Source organism: Dipteris shenzhenensis, chromosome 8 (genome assembly GCF_047967505.1).
Source record: "Dipteris shenzhenensis isolate YYH24624 ecotype China chromosome 8, Dip_SZ_1.0, whole genome shotgun sequence".
NCBI lineage: Eukaryota > Viridiplantae > Streptophyta > Polypodiopsida > Gleicheniales > Dipteridaceae > Dipteris > Dipteris shenzhenensis.
The window spans coordinates 53503113-53525388 of NC_141603.1; the positions used below are offsets into that span (position 1 = coordinate 53503113).

Sequence of the window (22276 nt, forward strand, 5' to 3'; positions counted from 1 at the left end):
GGAATATTGGCTGACGTGTACCTTGGGGTTGTTTTGTGTAAAAAGTGCATTATGCAACCAAGCGGTTTTTGGAAGTTATTATGGTAGATGAACAACATAAGCAAATGCTTTTGGAAGATTCTCCTCTTTATTATGTGTCTACCACAGGATCCAAGACATGATTCTGATGGGACACCGTGTGGGGACATCCATGTCTCACAATATGCAAAATCTATTAGAATTCACATTTTTCTGGGGTGCACACACACCACCTTTCCCAACGATGCTGCAATTTTTTGCAAGAGTTTCTTCGAGCGTTGGGAAACATCCACAACTTCTACCCACACCGGACAGCAATGCCTAATCAGCAATGGATAGTCTCGGGTGGGAGACTAAGCCAAGGCATGTACCATCTGTTGCCTGCAGTCTTGATTGTGCTCCTTTGTGTGATAGAGTGTATACATATTTGTGAATATGCTGGCACAAATAAAATGCTTGACTTACAATGTATAGGTGTTTTGTGACTTATGAAAATGGAAAATTGTATGGGGATGTAAGTGGCCGTCGTTATAATTAGCATGGTTATGTAGGCCAGACACGGCGCTTTGCAGGATATCATATTTTCTATGCGACTCGTTTTCTAGCATGGTAGTTCTTGTGAGACATGCCCTTCAGCCTGTTGTGGCCTTCAATGGCCGAGAAGTTCGATGGATTGTCATGCAATGTCTTCTGCAAAGAGAGATGATTGGATTTGCCTTTATTTATGCAACACAAACCTTGCATCATAGAGCATTAATCTCGCAGGCTATGCAGCAATATGGTTGGAACCACGATGCATTTTTTTGTGGGGATTTCAATAATTCTCTGCAGCCAGGAGACTATACGTCTGGTCATACACACTTGCTAGCCTCAAAGCGTGTGCAGTGGACTCAACTACTCCAGTTGGGTCTTGCCAACATTTGGGAAGCCACGCGGGCTTTGCTTCCTAGCTATACTTTTCAGCATAATGCGCAGTCGGCTTACTTGGCCTAGTTGGATTGTTGGTATATGCTTAATGGGCAATGATATGATGCATCCACTTGCTATATGTCGGCTGATGATGCATTCCCGCATTCATATCATGCTCCACTTTGGTTAAAGCTGTCTTTTCAAGAAGTGAAAAATGACAGGCTGCTGGATAAAAGGCTGTTTATTGTAAATAATAGCTACTTGCATCATGAGGCATACAAAGACATGGTGCATGATGCCATTGCTCTCTTTTGGCACACTGTCACATTGATATTGCATACTCTGAGGGAGAATGTTGCCAAGGCTAAAAAATTCAGTCACTTTCAGGAATTATCTAATGCTGAGGCTATTTGCCTATGTCAGGCTAGACATTTTTTACAATGTATTGGCCGTACAAAGGTTGAGAACTGGGAAACCAGGGTTGAGCAGAGGGATTTCACTGATAAAGGCTGCTCCTCCAAGGATTTTTTGAAAGTTTGCATTGTAAGAGGCCAAGTGACACTATTTGCCAGGTTAAAAAATGTGGATGGTAGCTGGACCTATTCATGGGCATAGTTGGCTCAGACCCATGCTAGCTATTATGCTAAACAAGATGGGTATGTTGTTTCCCAGTCGCATGCTGTAATGTCTGCATGACAGAATATGATAGTCCATTTCTGTCTCCTAATCAGGCCATGCAAATTGAAGCTCGTTTCAAGGTGAAAGATGCCACCAAATCATGTGGCCACAACTTTAAAGTTGAGGAAAAGGGAAGGATCTCAGCAAAAGGCATCATGTAGACTGTGCATGTCACTCCCTCATCTGTGGATGAGCCTCACTGCAACGTCCTCAACATCCTCTACATAAATAGAAGCCTCCTTCATTCCATTGCTCATTCCTCTTGTAGCAATAGGCTATTGCCCTGCAAGGCTGGTCGTGCAACTTCCTAGAGCCCCCTGCTGCTACTACCCACCCCAATCTTGCTCCTATTGCCACCCTCCTCCTCATGGCTGTCCATTGACCACCTTGTGCCCTTCCCCTGCTGCAAATCAAGGTGAAATTGCTGCTGGTTGACCCTTCCTAGAGCTGAATATAGAACCCATTTCCGTTTGCAAAGCAGGATATCTCGTGTTTCATGTCCGCTATTACGAAGCTTTTCTGGTGGTCGCATCATAGCGGTAAAGCCCTCAGCTTACTTTCTATGGATCATCTTTGCTCGCCAAAGATGCATGGGGGATTGAATGTTCTGAATATTTATATGTACATTTTACCACATATGGGGAAAATGATGCTTTAGTTTATGCAGGGATTAGCCATGGTGTATGATGCATCACTTGCTTTTGCATTTGTCTACTGTTGCATTTGGTCATTGATAGCCTACTCATTGGGATTTTCTCCTAAGGACACATTGATGGCAGAGTTAAGGGATGCCCTTTTGTCACTCGCATGCTTTCTGTCTGGAAGCACATACTCTCTCATCTTAAACGGAAAGGCAGGAATGCCCTTGTTGGAAACTCTTTGTGTGCTGAGTACTTTCATTGGTCACAGGTGTTTGTACAACCATTGACCTTGTAGGAGCCTCACTGCTGTTATTTTATTTGGGCAAAAGTGTTACACCTAGTGGATAATGTGCTTGATGATGTTGGTATGATGTTATCTTTCCTGAAGTAGTTAGACAGTTTGGTTTGAACAGCATTATAGATGCCTATGCTACATATTGTCACATATGCTTCATGGCTTTGAGCCAATATCTCGTGTTGAAGCATGCACCACCTCAAGGACTGGACCCTTCACTCGGATGATCCTTCTTGTCATTCGTTGTTGGTGCTTGATGTCACTGTTGCAAAGTTGTACAAGATTTTGCTGCCTCCTCCTTGGGTCTACGGATGCAAATCATATCTGGTCTATGATTGTACTTCTAGGTGGTGGAGGAAAAGGTTGCTGCAAATTCGGGCTTGCAAAGTCCTCCTCTGTCAATAGATTTTCTTATGGCGAGTTTTGCTTGGGGTGCTTCCGTTTAGACTAATCTTGGCACATTGACATATCGCTTCTACTACTTGTCGCTGATGCCTATCCCTGTGGGAGTCTATGCCTCATCTTTTTTGGCATTGCCATGAAACTTGTGACTTCTTGTTGTTTCTACGGCAGCAATATCTTTAGGCACGTTTTTCTAGTGCTTGCTTTGGCAGGCTTTTCTACGTGTTTCGGATTCACCCCGTCAGAAGGGGTATGATCTATTCTTAAAATGGGTTCGCTATTGGGCACTATATACTCTATGGAAGGACCAAAACCATAGGGTCCGTTGCCAAGTATCAGTTTTTTGGGCATCTTTACGGCAATCGCTCTTAGACTGCCAACACGCTTGGGATCTTGTCATATAATGAGACCAATCTGATGTTGTAGTTGCATGTCCCCTATCTGGGCATTGTTTTTTGTACTATAAAAGAAAGATTTCACAAAAAAAAGCATGTATGTGTGTGTGCCGGCATGCACACACGATGGCTTGGTGTGGTGAGGTTTGTGAGGTGAGCTATGGGGATTCTCTCTCTCAGGCACTACTAGGGGTGCTCATTGCCTACGGTGTGACCCCTTTGGGGTTCTCTCATTCCGTTTGCGTCATTTTTTGAGACCCTACGCGTGGTTCTCTTAGGCAACTTTCATATCTTGCTGCGTGACCACCTTGAAAGCCTCTCGGCTGTGGAAAATTCCTTGTGTGACCCCTGTTCCCTACATCTCTGTCCTTCTTGGCTCTATTGCGCAAACCCCATCTAGGGTGTTCTCTCCCTAAGTGAACCGTGGTAAGTGCCCTCCTTGGACACGTCCCTTTCTTGTTTGATCATCTATCCTCCATTTCATTGCTGTGCGCTTTTTCTTGCTGTTAGTTTTGCGTATGTAAATTCATGTCTTGATAGGGATTTTGCTTCTGCTATTTGCTTGGATTCTCTCTCTGTCCATAAGGTGCTCATGCATGATGTGTGGTAAGAAACAAAGAAGTATGCATGCCCAACCATGCAAAAGATATCCAATGGGTATGATACTTTGCAAAAGCCTTCATGTGAGTAAGATTAAGAGCCGTGCAAAGTCTCTTACCCATCAATGACACACAAAGTGTCAAATTGTAAAGCAATTTTTTGACACTTTTATCGATGCTTTTTTGAATATATGGGTAGGAATATCTCATATTGCATGAGCCAGAGTATGCTTTTATCCATAACCTAGTCTTCACTATCCTCACTGCCAGTATCTTCAAGAACTCCCACCTATGGCTCGAGCCATTTGTGCTCCCTCCTCTACCAACATTGACACATCCAACAACAAGTGATGTGGATCGGAAATAATTATGACTGCTTCTTTCTGGCTTGCAGTTGGTGTGATTGTGACTATTTGACAGAGGTATTTGCGAGTGGTGCTGTGAATAAATATGGCTGAGCGTTCTCAGGGACGGGCGTTCCATTACAGATCATTGCATTGCAGGATGCACTTGAGGATACCCTTGTCTTTGATGTTCGGTCGGGAGGCAGACTTATCAGATCTTCTGATGATATTCTTTTGGAGGTTGCATTTCAGCCTGTCAGGATCGCAGGATTCATGGAGTGGGGCAGGGATTCACAGTGGTATCTTGACCCTGATCCTATTCTCCTTGCGCTGGGGTCTTGGAGACTCTGGCTATATGGTGGTTCCCCTATTAGGTTCTTGTAGTGGGACCTAGCGAGTGGAAATGGATTGTTGAGGGGCATCGAGAGAAGAGATTTCCCTTCTCTTGCTACACAGTTAAAAATGCCCAGAGGTTTCGGCTCAACAGTAGAGGTTGGAGGCCCTCCAGAGCGCCACATTGGGATAGTTTTCAGATTTCCGCAACTGTGCGGAAGAACTTTTGGCATAGGCTTTGGAAATCGCTCAGGAATAGAAAGATCACTCTTTTCTTTTGGCTTTCTATTCATGGAGGGATTGCAGTGAACTTGTGGAGATCCAGGTTCAGGGCTGACCCTACTTGTCCTCGTTGTCACATGGCAGTTGAGTCAGTACAGCATTGCCTTTGGGAGTGCAGACAGGCGAGGACGATCTGGAAAGGTGTTGCTAGGATTTTCAGTGAAATCGGCCTTCGATAAATAAAAGGGCAGTGATCTTCTACTCAGTCATAAACTTCATAAATGGCCACAATGCAAGCTTCAGTCACTTCAATCACCTAGCACAACTTAGAAACAAGCTTTAAGAACAACAAAGGTGAGGCTAGAATGCCCCTGCTCAATGAAAATAGTACACAGTGCACCCACTGGCCCCAAATGCCTTGGCGCCCCTTACGGTATTTATTTAATGCTTCTGAATGGAAATGCTTTATAACAAGGGTTCAACCCTGCCCTGTTCCTCTTTGCAAATCCTCTACTTGTCTTCAAGGCATCTAATCCAAGTGCACCACTAGAATTTCCACTAGCAAGGCATATTCAGGCATTCACTTTTGATCTGACACAACTTAGAGGCATTCAGTCATTCAAACCACTGGCAAAGTGAGCTCAAGGCAGCCTCAAGGCTATCACATGCACCAAAGGAGCAAACAGGGTGGCAATTTTTGAGCATACGAGACAGATGGTTCACTTGATGACAGAGGTCTGGGACTATCCTTGACTGATCTCAATGTGGGAGATATTATAGCTGCAAAGCAAGAAAGAACAAGGAAAAACAGAACCTGGAACCAACTCCCACTGTCTGTGGCAGAGGGGTGAGTTTCTTCCTCACACCTATCCTCTGTCCAGGCTCCCCGCAGGGTGCAAGTGTCTTCCAACAATTAGGAGAAGAGAGAAATGAAGGTAGAGAGCGGAGGGTGAACAAGAAAGAGCTGTAGAGGAAAGATGGTTCACAAATCTGTCCCGCAATCATTGCCTCGAGATCTGTGCCTGAGTCCTCCTAAGAGAGGGTGCCAAAAGCAGTAGGGAAAGTTCCTCCTGTAGCCTGCATTGGTCAAGAACAGCTCCAGAACAGCTCCAGAAGCCACCACGCAGCTAGAAACATGTGCCCAAAGGTCCAGCACAGCAAAAGACAACCCAAGGCACCTGCTGGAGCAGCTGAACACGTATGTATCGATTCCATACAACCGAACAGACGTCCATACAGTCCATACGAAAATTTTCAAAAAGTTCAGAAATGACTTCTGGCACTCTCTAGAAGTGCGTAATAGCCTTGGAACAGTCAAAATAGGCTTAAAACGGCTTAAAATGGCTGAAAACAGGCTTGAAACAGCTCAAACAGCTCAAAAACTGCACAAGAACAACTGAAAACGTCCAACAGCTGTGGGAGAGTGAGGGGAGAGAGATGGAAGGTGGGGGAAGGGCATGCATACACATGCATGACAAATGGCATCTCCTCCTTGCCATTTTTCCCTTCATTAAAGTCCTAACCCCATACCAAGGACAACGTTGGTTGTCCTTGGGCCCAACTTTTAGACCCCTCTTTTAAAGCCTTTGCCTTGCCCCTAGGACCTGGTGGTGCACCTAGACTTTGCCCTTAGGAACTTCTAGGAAGTATGCACTTCCTCTAGCCAGTCGCTCACGGCTAAACCATTACAACACTTAACCATGGTTAACCTTGGGTAAGTGTAGGTTGAGTTACGAAGATACTTTACATCACTTTTCACGTCCTCGTGACATTTAGCATCTTTCATGCATCACCTTTCTATATGACTTGGGGTTCAATGGCTTGGTTATCTCTTACTGGCCCATAGGTGTTTTTGGAGGGACGTGATTCAGATCCAGCTTTCATTGTACGGCGACGCTTAGTGGAGTCTTGTTGCCTACAGGATGTTCCCCTCACTCCTTTCAGAGTTGCTCATGCCTCAATAGACACGCCTTGGGAGATTTCGGCTAGCATTGCAGCTTGGCATATTTGGAGAGCCAGGTGTATAGAGGCGATGGAGGGTATCCAGGTTCACCAAAGGCAAGGGGTGGGGCCACACCCATATCCCAAAGGTGATGTCTAAAACAAAAAAATAAATACATCACGGTGCCGTTTGTGAGAGAGATGTATAGGGCAACAATGGGAGGCCCTTGGCTGTCCACCAACAATATCTATCATATTAGAGACCCCAAATTGTCTCATTTAGAGGATGAGTTCGGGAATGTTCCCGGATTCATCTATATGGTTCTGCCGTATTAACGGACATGCAAATTTCACCTTGTGAAGTTTTCATCCAAGTTGCGGCCTGTTGGTATAGTGATAATACTTTCTATCTTAAATGGTGCGTTGCCCTATCTGCTAGATTTAGATGCTTGTTTGGGAGAAACTAAAATGAAATCGTTTAGACTTCACAAGCAGTTGTAGCTTGAATGAAGAGATTTCGGACTACTTTTTGATTAGCCTTCTCCTTTAGTGCTAGCCTTCGTCATGGCTGAGTTTGCCCTTCACCTCCGGAGTGTTGACAGAAACGTAGTATGAAGACTTTGTATAAAAGGATGCTCAAGTATGTGTGGGTGTGTGGATTTGTGTGTGTGAGAGCATATTTTTATACTATGGTCTACACCCACTGTTGGGCACTGATGACGTCAGTGGGGATGTCATAGTAGCTAGTCCGTGCTATGCGTGATGAAGTTTATGGTTTTCAATCTTATGAGTGACTATCGTGAGATTGAAACTGCACTATGTTGTGTTTTTAGAGGATGAGCTTGGGAATGTTTCTGGATTCATCTAGGTATAGGAATGTGGAAGTTGAAATGCATGGATTGCATGGACATTCTGTTGGCTGTAGTGTGTAACTAAACTGCATCTTACAAAATAGTCAATTTTTTAATTTTCTTTTTCATATAGCCAAAGTATTTATTAGTCTTCTCCGTTTTCATGTTTTGACAAAAATGAGTAGTAGTTGGATAAAATGAGTAGGTTTTCATGTTTTGAAACTAGCCTTCGTCATGGTTGAGTCTGCCCTTTACCTCCGGAGTGCCGACAGAAACTCAGTACGAAGACTTTGTATAAATGGTTGCTCAAGTATGTGCGGGTGTGTGGATTTGTATGTGTGAGAGCATATTTTTATACTATGGTCTAGACTCTATACCCACTATTGGGCGCTTACGACGTCAGTGGGGATGTCATAGTAGCTAGTCCTTGCTATGCATGATGGAGTTTATGGTTTTCAATCTTATGAGTGACTATCGTGAGATTGAAACTGCACTATCTTGTTTTTAGAGGATGAGTTCGGGAATGTTCATGGATTCATCTAGGTATAGGTTTTCATGTTTTCAACTAGTAGGAGTTGGAAGTATAAAATTATATATTGCAGTTGTTTATTAGTATGTTGAACCTTATGAGTCACCTTGTATCTAGAATCTTACATTGCATCCTTGCCCTTAGGGATTTGTATGAAGAAAGAATGCATTATGATCACATCCAACAAAAGAGAGAAGTTTGGGGTGGTAATGTTGACGTGAATGGTGTGTTGCATACCTCTAACACGCAAACAGGTATGATAGTCACGTTCTTCCTTTCTTCTTTATTTCTTGTTTTCTTTCTCTTTTGTTTATTTGATGTATTTTAGTAAGCTCTGGGTTTGCCCGAGAGACTCCGCGGTTTTCTTTAGAAACCCAGTATGGCTGCTTATGCTTGGGTACTAATGATGACATAAGTGTTGCTTTGCTAGCTAAGTATGCCTTCCTTTTGTTTTTCAAAAAGTTTTTGTTTCCTCTTTTTTCTTCTCTTTCGCTTTCTCATTTTATTTTCTGTGTAGATTTTTGGACTTTAGGACAACAAAAAATCCAAATTTATATGATTGGATATATTCTAGTCTTACAAAGGTATTTATGATTGTCAATGTATGATATTAACTTTGGTCCATGCTTTGCAATGTCTTGTATGCGTCACAATGTCTGTCGTAGTTATCTTGTCACTAAGCCGCCTATGCTTGTAACAAACGGTTTTGCCAAGATTCTTTGTCAGAAGCCACAAAAAATTCATATAACTTAAGGACAAGTCAAATCAAAGCATCGACGATTGCAAAGAACCTAAATGAAGGTTTGATTATGAAGATCCTATTGCCAAATGGACAACCATAAGGTCTAAAGTTACATTAGCTTTTCATTATGGATGGGAACTGTTGTGTTTAGGAATGAGAAGAGAACACCAAAATGTGATGTTGTATCGAGAATGCAACAATTGTTGTGTTTCAACTAATAGTAGAAATGAAGAATATCATCTACAAAGGAAACTAACCCTAGAGAGAAAACCCTCCTAACTAGAGGGAAAAGTTCCCCAAGGGTGTGTTTACACTACTCATAATCTAACAAACCGGTAGTGTGAACCCGAAAGGAAATAATTCTAAAGGTTTATGGAAAGCTTCAAACTTTTCTCTGGGCAGTGCCTTGGTGAATAGATTAAGAACGTTGTCCTGTGTAGAGCAATAGATCAATGTGATCTCGCCTGCATGAAGCCTCTCTCTAATATAAGGTTAATTTCTAAATGTGCATGGTATGAGTGTGAAAAACTAGATTCCTTGTGACACAACCACTATCACTCTGGAAATCCGGACCTGCACACAAGCACAAACAATCGATCATAGACCCACAAAGAGAGGCGCATGCATGCTCACCACCCAATTGTGATGCTCACAGTCCATGACCCGTAGAATCCGAGCATCCCCCCGAGCCGCAGGCTTGGCTGCTGGCATGAACATCTACATCCATCCAGTCCACAACCATCCTGGCGTCCCATACCACCAAGAGGCGCCCATAGGGCCTGCACTGGGAATCCAAGCTACGCTAGAAAGAAGGTGTGCATCCGCGACACGATCTAGGATCCAGACTGGCAAGGAAGACCTAAACCTGCTCTGACTTGCATGAATGAAAATTGAACCCTTGGGCCCTTGCAACCCAACCTGAGAATCGCCTGCCTAGCCCCTAGCTTCCCTAGGCTATCAAAGCTAGTCCCATGTGCCTAAGCACTCGTTAGATACGATCCATGCTCATAACATACTGCCCTTCCTCTAAGAAGTCACTTCTGAGTTCGTAAGTCTGGAAACTCTCTTTGAAGGTTAGCTCCTCGACAGGATCCTTCCACTTAATCTTGTATTCCGTGATCGTCTGATTTCTAACTTGACGTTCACAAAATCTAAGAATACTTTCTGGTTCGTGCAGTACAAAGGTCAAATCTCCAACCTCTATAAGTTCTTGAGGAGTTACTACTTGATCCTTAGCACCCAACACCTCCTTCAGTCTATTGACATGAAAGATTGGATGAATTCTTACATTGGGAGATAATTCCAGTTCATATGCAACTTGGCCAATTCTTCGGATAACCTTGAATGGACCACAATATCTGGGGGATAATTTTCTAACCTGTCCTGTACTCAGGCTCTTGGTGGGAATACACAAATATACCATCGTTCCAATAGAGAACACTCTAGGCGAACGATGTCTATTAACATAAAATGTGTCCCTGTCTTGGGCACTATGTCAGCCGACAACCCATAAAAAAGAAACAATTGGTGGACGAACTGCTAAGCCAATTGACTAGCTGTAACGGTTGATCTAGTAGGTAGATATCTAGTCATCGTTGTCAAGCGATCCACGACAACCGATATGGAATCATGACCCTTGCGTGTTCGTGGCAATCCCATGATAAAATGCATGGAAATGCTTTCCCATTTATTACCAGGAATTTCCAAGGGCTGTTGACTCTAGGCACTCCAGTCTTGGTTAGGCTCTGACATAACATGGTTGTCTTAGCTATCTATGCAACACTAGACTTGACATCTAGTTTGTTGTTTCCTAGGCTAGCAATCAAATACAGTATTAAGCATTGGCAAGCAATTAAGCGCATTCTTCGTTACCCACATGATACAGAGAATCTTGGATTGTTTTCACCAAGGGGGATAGCTTGCAGTTATATGCTTTTAGTGACTCAGACTGGGCAGATGATCTTCATACCTGACAGCCGACGAGTGGGAATAGCTTATTTCTTGGCAAGTCATGCATATCTTGATTAAGTAAGAGACAAACCGACTGTTGCTACCTCTACCTCTGAGAGTAGAGGGCAGCCTCACTGCAACAGTAGATTGCCTATGGCTGAGGAGGTTACTTGGAGATCTTCGTGATTATTTTGCCACAATGTTATGCGTCTATCTTTTCCATGTAAAGCTTTTAAATTAAGAAGCATTCTACTAAGGAAGTCTGGTAGTTTGTATGTTGTGGAATGAAGAGGTGTGCATTATTTTCGATAGTTTACTAAAGTCGAGTTTTGCAACTACATCCTGGGATGAATCTGGTAGCCACTCTTTGGATCAGTCCTGCTGCAAATATTGGCTCCCTTCAATGTATCCAACACATCATCTATGCGTGGAATCGGGAACCTGTTTTTGACAGCCACTCTCAAACTGTCTTTTTATTAAATACTATGGTGTATGTCTGTATATTTGTCAAGCCCTGTAAGAGAAAATGCATCACTATCTGCCAAGGCATTTCCACAATATGATTCCTCTGGGTATGACATGGACACCTGTGGCAAATTGTTTTGGTCTGTGTATCTTTGCGATCACAAGATCATAAATGTGAAAGTACATAAATTGTCAGCATTGTTCTGTCAGCAATCTTAATGCAACTTTCAAAGATCACTGTCAAGGTAATGTGTCTGGCCAGTCTGTTGAACTTTCCACTCTCTTCAAAAGGCACTGAAGCATCGTTTCAATGTGATAACAACTCTGAACCTTAGTCTCTCTTGAAAATGCACAATGGCATGGTATTGAGTGCTGCTGATCTTTTGTTTCTGAAGCAGGCCAAGCAATTCAGTCTCGCGATTGGTCGTAGGAGAAGACGTGACATCATGTTTTAGAATCTCTCAAACGGACAGCAAGACTTTCCTGTTCTCCTGAGAAATGTGGCGATCAAAATTTGGAGGGAAAATTTAAGGATAATGTTTGGTTCAACTGCGGATTATGAGAAGCACACAACAGTTTTCCTAGTCCATCACAGCAAATGGAACTTGAGTCATTGGGGTGAACAAATAGTGGTCCTATCTTTTGTGGTGAGCTGCATTAGGAACACGTTTGCAGTAGTCCTGGTAAATTGTATCATTACGATACCATATTATAGCCATGGCCAATTGGCAAGGTCCCATTTTTTTCTAAACAACTGATATATTGTCAGTGTAATTTTACCAAACCACAAAAGTGCCATTGCTTTGGGGTGACTATAATTCTATGTTTCTCTGTTTTGCTGACTACTTATGGTCTTCTATATATAGAGATTGCTTGAGGGACATTCTGAAGAAAGCATATGCCTAAGGAAACTGTTGTCCCATCCTAGAATGCAATCTCTGTGTCCAAATAGTCCATAGTACCCAAAAACGAACCCAGTGAAAGAAAAGGAGGAATGGAGACATCTGAGCTGAGGAGCATCCAAACATCCAGAAGAGTTTCTCGAATCTGATAGAGGGAAATCGAAGCCGCAGTAAATGAGAGACATGAGTGATCAATATCTGAGAGTGCGGGCAAGACCATAACAAATGGGGAACTGTCTCACGGTGATGAGAACAACGGGGGCAGGAAGGGGAAGCAATGCGACGTGCTGCCAATTTCACCCCAATAGAAAAAGCTCCCACAATACATCTCCAAAAGAAAAGCCTCTGTTTCAATGGCAATTTAGCTTTCCAAATTTTCTCGAGTTGTGATTGTCACCAAGATAAAGGTCTATCCAAATTCCAAAGCGTGTTGGCATGCTTATCAACCCATGGCGGTGGAAGAAGAAATCTGTAAACCATCGAGGAGGCCAGATTATGCATTGAAAGTGAGCAGATATCGGGAGACAAGGAAGTCAGATTCCAGTCCAGTAATCTGTCCTGTACAAACAGTGGAGGAACAGGAACAAATGGCTGCAACATAATTGTAAGTATTCTCCAAATGGGCCTATGATGCAGACCCAAGGGGAATGTCCTGCAAGCTTGTGGAAATGAAAGCACAACCATGTTGATCCACAACATCTCTGGCAAATCTTATGCCCAATTTCATAAGATTATATGCTTTAATAGGATCCTGTAAAGCAAGAGGAGATTCAAACACCTTGCTCCAATAGATGCTCTCCAAGCGAAGAGAATTACCATGATGGGAAGAAGCACCTGACCATTTAGCATAAGAGAGAATTCTCTTCCAATCATGAATAAAAGCAGTAGAAACAGGACAACCAGGAATTTTCCCCTGAAATGTGGACATGACTGCTTCCCAGTGATCTGTAATCCAATGCCCATATGCATGGGACTTCATGTTACCACACATAGCTACTAGCATAATAGCCCATGGCTGTTTTTTCTGAAAAAAATCAGCAATCATGGTGCTCTTTCTTGCCAACGTATGAAACTGAAGATTGAGAATATTCAGTCCCCCATGAGTCTTAGGAGAACAAACGGACTGCATTGGAAGTAGTCGCAAAGCCTTTTTGTGAGATTTGCTTTTCCAAAATATCTCCATAGCCTGGGACATATAGGAAGCCAAATGCTTGAAAGACCAGGGAAGAAGCGGCAAATAATCACACACACACACACACACACACACACACACACGCACGCATGCACACACGCTCACTCTCTCTTTGGGGGTGAAATTCGTGTATGTTTATATTACAAGAAACAATCTCCAAAGAGTTCCTCAAAAGATCCCCATCGTAATTCTATGTTGCTAATTGGGCTTTGGATAGAGGTGGTTTGACATGCATTGCTGTCGGGGTCTCTACCTCTGACCAATTTTCAGTGGTGGTGATGATTTTCGAGCCTCATAAGACATATCACTCGGCAAGTCTCACGATTCCAGATGCCTTATATGCAAAGGAGAACCTCACCGAGGCAGTTTTAAAGATTTGGGTTTCTCATATGCAGGGTGTAGTGTCATTCCCTTTATATGTGGCAGTAGCCCCCTCTGATATTTGTGACTTCTATCATTCAGTCGCTAATACAAAAGGCAAGAGATGCTTCGATTCAGAAGCACCTTGATGTAGCAAGGGCTCTTCAGAAGACATTGCTAAATGAGAGAGCAGAGTATGAATTCCATGTAGGAGAGCCCTTTTTGGACTCAGACATGTCCGAGACATAGTATAAAGAAAGAAAGAAAGAAAAGAAGTTTATTGAAAAGTTGATACAATGTACAATGACTAAAGAGACTGTGTCTATGAGACTGATAGAAAACTTGATACAATGAGCAAAAGGGTCGAGCTATTAAACGAGTATCTTAACCCATGTTAGAGAACTGTGTAGGACATAGTCAATATCATGATCATCAGTGTCACCATAGTATATTACATATGCGGCACGAAACGTCAGAGCAGGCTCGTTGACGGACTAGGTTGTGTAGGCAAAAACCTCGTGATGGATCGATTTCTATAGTCTAGAAGTGTAGCTGCTTGTAATCTCTCGGAGGTGGCTCTACGCATGGTTAGCACTAAAGTAAGTCCAGTCGGATGTGTCTCAGGTCTAAACATAGATGAGATGTCAATAAGCGTGATATGCACATCTGTCCTATGACGAGTGTGTTGCATCTTGGTCTTGGGGTCTTTGTCTCCCCTGCTAACTGTGACCGTGGGGACAGTGTGCTCTGGCTAGAAGAACTCCATGATCGCACTCTGAGATGGGTTCGATAAGGTCTCCCATCCCTTTCTCTATGGTTTGATGAGACACTCACTATGTCGAACTGCCTCATGAATGAAAGCCGTGAGACACCTATGGCCTTAGGTATGAGAGGAGTTTGGAAAAGGGCCTGAAGTTGGTCTCTGAAGAGGATGAAGAGTGTGTAGAGAGTGTCACTCAGATCATTGACTTAGATGGGGTTCATTGGTCAAAGATGATGCCACGGTTCATATTTCACTATTGGTGAAACATGACATTAGGATCTTGCTCGATGCACCTTTCATCAATATGGGCTTTCCCCAACATCGTTTATTGCCCGTTAGGATGAGATTGGAGATCGCATTACCGTAGCTCCAGAGGGTGTTTGGGACTTTGGTACTATGCCTAGATCACTTACAGAGGGTCTCACCCATCTCATTCCAAAAGGGAGTTGCCAAATTTTGGTGTCACAGTGGAGACCTATCACTCTCTTGGACACCTTATATAAAATCTAGCAAAAACAATTAGCCTACAGTTGCAGTCCTATCTTTTGGATCTCATCCATGACATGTAGATGGGATTTGGGCATCAAAGGAGCATGATAATATTTTTTTCTTTTTGGGAAGCTTCGGATTGGCATCAGCAAAATTAAAAGCAAACTGACAAGGTAGGTATTTTAAGTAAACGTGCCACTTGTTTGAAAATTGGGTGCAAAATTTGATATTTCTCGTCTAGAGCGGGCCAAAACCTGTAGAACGACTTTTGAAACACTGAGAATGCATACTCGGAGGCTCGAAAAAGCCAAAAAAGGCGCCTAAAAAATTGTACAAAAGAACACGATTTGGCCAGTTAGATTGTCCAACTGGCCAAATCACGATTTGCTATACAATTGTTTTTCGGGCCTTTTTCGAGTCTTCGGGTGTCCATTCTAAGCATTTTAAAAGTTGTTCTAGGGGTTTTGGCCTGCTTTGGATGTGCGATGTCAGAAATTTCAAATTTTGCACCAAAAAATTGTACGTGAGATATAATAAATGAATAAGATATCCCTATTGAATGCAAGCTCGATTTTCTTCCTATGTCCTCCTTTTTTGTGATTTTTTCCTACATTACGTAGCCCCTCCGAGGGTTTTTTTTTTTTGGGCTAGAAGGCACTAAAATGAGCTTTGAATTTTCCGAATGGCTATGCAAATTTGCTAGAAATTAGCCATTCTACTTTTGGACTTGGTATGATAGAGGAGATTGGGATTTCTTAAGACAGGCTTCATTGTTTTGGATTCTCAGATGCATGCATTAGACGGGTCTCCTCTTTGTACAGCTCAGCCCACAGACAGTTACTTTATGAGAGGAACCAGGGGAGATAGATTTTAGATTTTTGGATCAGTCCTGCCCTCTCGTCCCTTTTCTTTTTCTCTTTGATTGGGAAACTGCCAATGCAATATTCCATAGCATGGCATCCCCACCCAACCAAGAAGATGTTTCATATCTAAATCTTATTGAAGGAAATATAAAAACATGAATATGCAACGCCACTCACTCTGCTAACTAGGACCTCTGATCAAGCCCCTCTAATATCGTCTCATCTTATGACCGACCACCTTTATGTCTTAACTTAAACTTTCCTCCTTTGTCTGATATAGGGTCATTGAAGGTCAACCTAGATTAGTTCACACAATTGTGCTATAGTGTTGATAGCTGCTGCAACAACCCAAGCCACCGAAAGACTCGATGCCACAAGCTCCTCTTGCAAAGTGACAAATGAAGCAAGAAAGACAATAACACAAACTGTGCATAAAGATGATGATCAAGAGAGAGAACAAACAAGGGGCTATAGCTAAAGTGGCACCGCATGTATACCTATGGCAGAAGCTATAAGCATTTTTCTTAGATTGCAAAAGCTGATATTTTGGGCTCACGCTTCCCTTAAGACATAATGAGAAACTCAGAGACTATGCGCTAGCAAATGACACTGCTGTTTTTTTGGATGCCACTCCTCAGATTCAGATGGTGTCCTTTTGGAGATTTCTTTCTAGCCCATCGGGGTCATTGGTTCTGTAGACTATGGCTTGGATTCTCAGTGGTGCCTAGAGCTTGACCTTACCTCTTGGCCTTGGGTTCATGGATATTGTGGCTCTATGGTGCTGCCCCAATAAAATATTTGTGGTGGGACCCAGGAGAGTGGGATGAATTGATGATGGGTATCGAGAGAAGGGCCTCCCCTTCTTTCGTCACATTGTAAGTAATGCCAGGAGGTATCAGATCAGTGGCAGAGGCTAAGGATAGATGGGTGCAGGTTTATCCCCTGAAGTAGATATGGATCTCTTTGCGCTATTTCTCCCCTGTGATAGATATGGACCGAGTCCACTGTGTACCTCTCAGACATACTGTGTATCATGTCCACTGCGTCCCCTTTTGTGCTTGCAATATCAAGATACTGGGTATCATGTACCTTAGTGCTATCTTTCTCGTTCTCATATGAGCTTTGATGGCGTTCTTGGGACTAACTTGCATAGTCGCCACCCAACTAACCTTTGTATTCCCTTTGAGCCTCTTTTGTGGCTGGCAAGCCGTCCAGCCGTGTCATCTATACACTATATGTCTGCTCAGGTCGTCCATTTGAGTCGATGATTGCCCAGTTCTACTTCTAGCTTTTGGCCTTGTCAAATCTGGTTTTTCACTTCTCTGTTGATATATCGAGTTGCATTACTAACTCTTGTTAACGGGCTTGACCGTTGTACCTTCCCTTGATAGTACCTTGCAATATAGTTGAGCCAATCATTCTTGGAGACATTTTGTGGACAGACTAAGGGAGCTATGGACCTTATGGGTTCGGTTGCTTATGCTTGGAAGCTTCCAATAATGCAATATTTCATGCGTCTGCTGAAGCCAGTAGCACTATCAGAGGACGTAGGCATGTAGTGATAATTGATTGAATGTAGTTTTGTGGGTTTAGCTTTGCTAATGGACCATTGACTGTCTTCCTACCATGACACCAAATGCAAATCCATGCGCAGAGTTGGGTGGACGAGCTCAATATTCTGAAATCCTTGGTATGCAAGCATATGAACCAGTTGACGTGTGTTTCTTGCTGAAGTGAGTTAGGATAACCCCTACTCAAAGATACTATCATATGAGGTCGAATATTGCTTATGCCACTATCGCTGACCAGAGTTACTTATGCCACATTGGTTGATTCATAGACTAGTTGGATATATGGTATTATAAGTGGAAAGTAGAAGGGTGGATCGACTATGAGAAGATTTAGACTTGATATATCAATGCACTTATGTATGGATATATAGAAAGGAAACTTCTCTTTAAAAGGGTTTTATGTATATAGTATATCGAGAAATGGAAACAAGATCTCCCTATTAAATATGTACTTACGAGGGCCTTTCCTATAGTTTTTCAAGAAGTACTTGACAAAACATGTGCGCCTCAGGATCTATAGAATGCTCTAAGGTGGATGAAACCTGTGTGGAGACATGATGAAGAGAGTGCTCATGACATGTATCTCAAGTCAATTAGGTTCCAAGATAGATTAGCTTGGACTCATAAAGAGAATCTTGAGATAGTGCAAAGTGCTTGATTGATTTCCTTCAAATGAACCTCCCTTTTATAGGTGAGGGTACTTACATCCATTTTGCTTGCTCACATGTGGGATATCTCCTCCATGCCATGTGGCAGCTTACTCTTTGCTCATACCTTTGCTCTACATGTGCTCATGGCACCACAACTCTCAACACCTCCCCTTGGTGCCATGATTCTTTTGGCTACTGCAAGGTGGTTAGATGTGAGTTACATTCCATCACCTCCTCTTAGTGCATACATTGCTACTTAAGGTGGTAAAGTGTGGTTTTTACATGTCAATACCTCCCCTGGGTGCTTTCATTGCTACTCTCAGGTGGTCAGGCTTGATTTACAAAACATAGGCAAGACTGGCAAGGTTTTTGCTTTTCAATGTTTCATGTCGATGGCATTCGCATCTTTACTCGATGTAGCTTCATGCATGATGTTTTGTTCTTCCATGTGCCTTGATGCTTTATGTGTGGATGCCATGCTTCGTGCTATGGTCATCTCATGCACTTGTGCTTTTGGCATACTTATGATGACGAAGTGTGCATTCATGCTTTGTTTGTCATTTGTTGCAAAGGTCTTACCAATTGATTTCTTTCAATATTGGCAGTGTCTAATTGCATACAATGATTATGACATGACAGGCGCATAGAGGTCAAAAAGACGATCACTTTTCCTTTTTGGAGCATGTGCAAATTCCCCTTGGATTGCAAGTTATGGCTTGTCAAAGATTCTGTGAAGAAGAGGGCCTTTGATGATGTGGCACAGGGATTCACATGCTGAATTCCATACTGTGCTTACAAAGGGACTCTGTGCTTAGGTGGCACTGCTGACTGTGCATGCTTATGTGGTAGTTAACCAACACTTACTCTAACCATGGTGAGTTAAGTTAACCAGACCATGATTAAATCTTATCTGCCACGTGTCTTAAGGTTGAACCTTAGAGAAGAAACCTTTGAAAAATGTCTGAGGAACGTTTGCATTGCTTCTTCGTCTCAACTTTCAGAAATCGCAATTCGGAGCTGCGATTTCAGTTTTCTTTGCTCTCTCCCCTTGACTTTCGGTGCAAGAAACTCCTTCGCCCTTGCAAGCGTGCCTTACTCAAATGCTCAACATGAGTCTTGGTCGTTTACATCTGTTTTGTCGCTGGTGGAGAGGCCGCGTGAGTCTTGGTTGCTGTTGTAGTTGAAGCTCCAGTCAGTGGAGCAGAAGTTGAGGTAGCCGATGGAGAGGCTATGGCGCAGTGCTTTCATGGCTTTGAGGGTGCTGCTCATCAGTCGCATCGGAGATAGGTTGCTGGGTCTTGCTGAACCATAGGTTATTCGTGAAGCTCGTAGAGGTAGGCTACTGCAGTCCGAGCAATGCTGAGTCATTTGGAAAGCCTTGAGATCCAGCCGTCTCTTTAAAGCTCTGATGGTCTTTTATGTTGGCGTCACTGCTAATAGAACACTCATTTGAACTCGATCGGCTACAGATCTACGTGGGCATTTGATGGCATAGATGCTCATGAGCCATCCGCTTGAGGGGTTGCGCTGTGGACTGTAGAACTTGGATAGTCTTGGAAATCAACGACTTCTACATTAGCGGGCTACAGAAAAAGAGAACAATGGTCACGGATGAAGGTCGATGGTCGCTGCTATCATTCGGATCTTTCTACTTCAGTGCTTTAGATCTTCTTGTCCATCGTTGTTTGAGGCTTCTTCTATTTAGTTGTTCCCAGTCAAGCCTTGTTTTGCATGTGTGTCTTTATGGACTCGTGGCTATTCTTGCATTCTCCACAAGCCCATGCTTCCCTGCAAGCTTTCTTGCTCAACTCTCAAACTCTACTTGGCTCAGTCGTGGGAGCTTGCTTTTGTAGCCCGCTACTCTTCTATTGCTTCTACTCATGCTGCCTTCATGATTGTCTATTTGCTGGGACACCCTCTGAGGCTCAACAATCTCCTCACAGATCTATCTCACAAAATAGATCTTTAAAAGGAACTCTCTATCTCTCTCTCTCTCACAGAAGATTATGAAGGAATTGCTCTCTTTCAGAATGGGAAGACGGAAGTTTCATAAGAACTCTCCTTCTACAACTAAAACTAACCTAGGAGAAAAAACATGAGCTCCTAAGACATGCCTACAACTAATCTAGAAGACTAGACCTAAGCTCTGATACCATGACAAAACATGTGTGCCTCAGGATCTATAGAACGCTCTAAGGTGGATGAAACCTGTGTGGAGACATGATGAAGAGAGTGCTCATGACATGTATCTCAAGTCAATTAGGTTTCAAGATAGATTAGCTTGGACTCATAAAGAGAATCTTGAGATAGTGCAAAGTGCTTGATTGATTTCCTTCAAATGAACCTCCCTTTTATAGGTGAGGGTACTTACATCCATTTTGCTTGCTCACATGTGGGATATCTCCTCCATGCCATGTGGCAGCTTACCCTTTGCTCATACCTTTGCTCTACATGTGCTCATGGCACCACAACTCTCAACAGTACTTGCGAGGGACTTTATAAAGAGCTATGTTTCGCTATTAGTTATCATAGCTCCCCTAAAAGATTTGACATGCAAGAATTTTCTTTTTAAATTTGAGCTTTTTAATTAAGAGAAAAGTGTTGGGGAGCCCCTTATCTATTAAGCTTCCATTTAGTTGGATATGTTCCAAAAGTTTGCTAGTACTAAGACTATGATCCTAGTTATGATGGGACCAAAAAGGAGAAGATGTCTTTTATTAGAAGTTTCCTTTTATGATGGTCTCCTTTTTGGTATTGGATATTTCTATTCTTATTATGTCCCTTTATTTTTTATCTTGGTATGTAAGCAACATAGGGATAGAAAGTTTCCATTGAACTATAGAAGGCCACGATCAAAAGGAAATGGAATTTCATATTTCATAGTTATTTCTAGAACTTATTTGTCTAGCCTATTCCAAGTACATACCGTTGACATATATCTATATAATTTTTACTCTCTGTTCATGACTTATTTAGGTACAAGTTTCTTTTGGGAAACACAAGGAAGTCCCATTGGAATTTTCCTTTGGGGAATATGGATGCATAGTCTTCATTGATATGGAAGATTGCCTAGTAGGTCCCTCGACTTCATTGATATAGAAGATTACCTAGTAGGTCCCTTGACTGTGTAGCAAGCACTTTGACATTTTGGTAATCTATTTCAGAATCATTGGATTGGATTAGTCCTTGGTAGATTTTGGGCACTCATAAATATACGATCTTGAGCAAAGTAATTAGGAATTTTCCTTTGTTAGAAAGGTTCCGTTAGAAAAATTCCTAAGTAGAGGAATCAGGACCTTGTGATTTCTTTGGAGTATGAGGAAATTTTCCTTTGTGATGAAATGTAATTATGATCTCCCTTACCTCTAACTACTCACGCATCTTACCTCTTAGCTTCATGCCATTACCAGAGCCTTTGAGCATGATTATGGAAGAGGATGTAAGGGTCTCATTGAAGGTCCCCTACCAGTGGATTCTCCTTATATGGTTTCCTAGCAGATCCCCTTTCCAAAACTGATAAGTATATGCAAGTGAGGCAAGTTTATTATGTCAAGAAGGAAATTTCACTCTTAAACACTTTCTTACTACAATTTGTTACTTGGGAATCATACACTTGCACTAAGGGACCCTTCTACTTGGGATTCCTATTCTTTAGACATAAAGGCCATTGCTTGAAAAGAACATTATAAAGATGGCATTTTCTTTATTGTAGAGATTGATGACTTTGTTAGGTTTAGGATTTGAGTGATTTTGGTAGGATTGTATTTTGCAAAAGTACCTTTGGATTTCCCCATGGGAATTTATTTCATTTTCTTTGTTGAGGGACAAGTCCCAAAAAGGAGGCATTAAGCCTAAATATGGATAATTGGGATTTTATAACACCTCATTTTCGAGATATTTCCCATTGTTATAATGTTGATGTATGCATAAATTTAATTATGATACTGGTAATTGGAAAATGCCAACAGGAAATCAAGGAAAACAAGTATACAGAGGTTATATTTGGATTTTTTGACCTTGGGAATTCCCTTGGACTTGGTTGGAACTCCCTTTTTTCTGGTTTATTTGAAATTCCCATGTATTAGTTGGATTTCACTAACATTTTATATACATTTCTTCATATCTTTAATTGCCCACCTGTGATTACTATTGAATAGTATTGAATAGTAAAC

At 42.3% G+C, this 22276-nt stretch overlaps 1 protein-coding gene across 3 annotated transcripts in view; it reads left to right on the forward strand.

Moving 5' to 3' along the window:
- Positions 1-12104, forward strand: part of LOC147899675 (Aldolase-type TIM barrel family protein) — a 92730-nt gene extending 80626 nt beyond the window's left edge. Inside the window, exons 9-10 of one of the 3 annotated variants that reach the window (XM_087378355.1) lie at positions 8302-8411; positions 11710-12104. In XM_087378355.1, coding sequence (XP_087234481.1) covers positions 8302-8411; positions 11710-11744 — 145 coding nt within the window. In that variant the 3' untranslated portion in view covers positions 11745-12104. The remainder of the gene's footprint in view (positions 1-8301; positions 8412-11709) is intronic. The other 2 variants (XM_087378356.1, XM_087378357.1) reach the window with 2 other exon arrangements.
- Positions 12105-22276: the final 10172 nt, after the last annotated feature.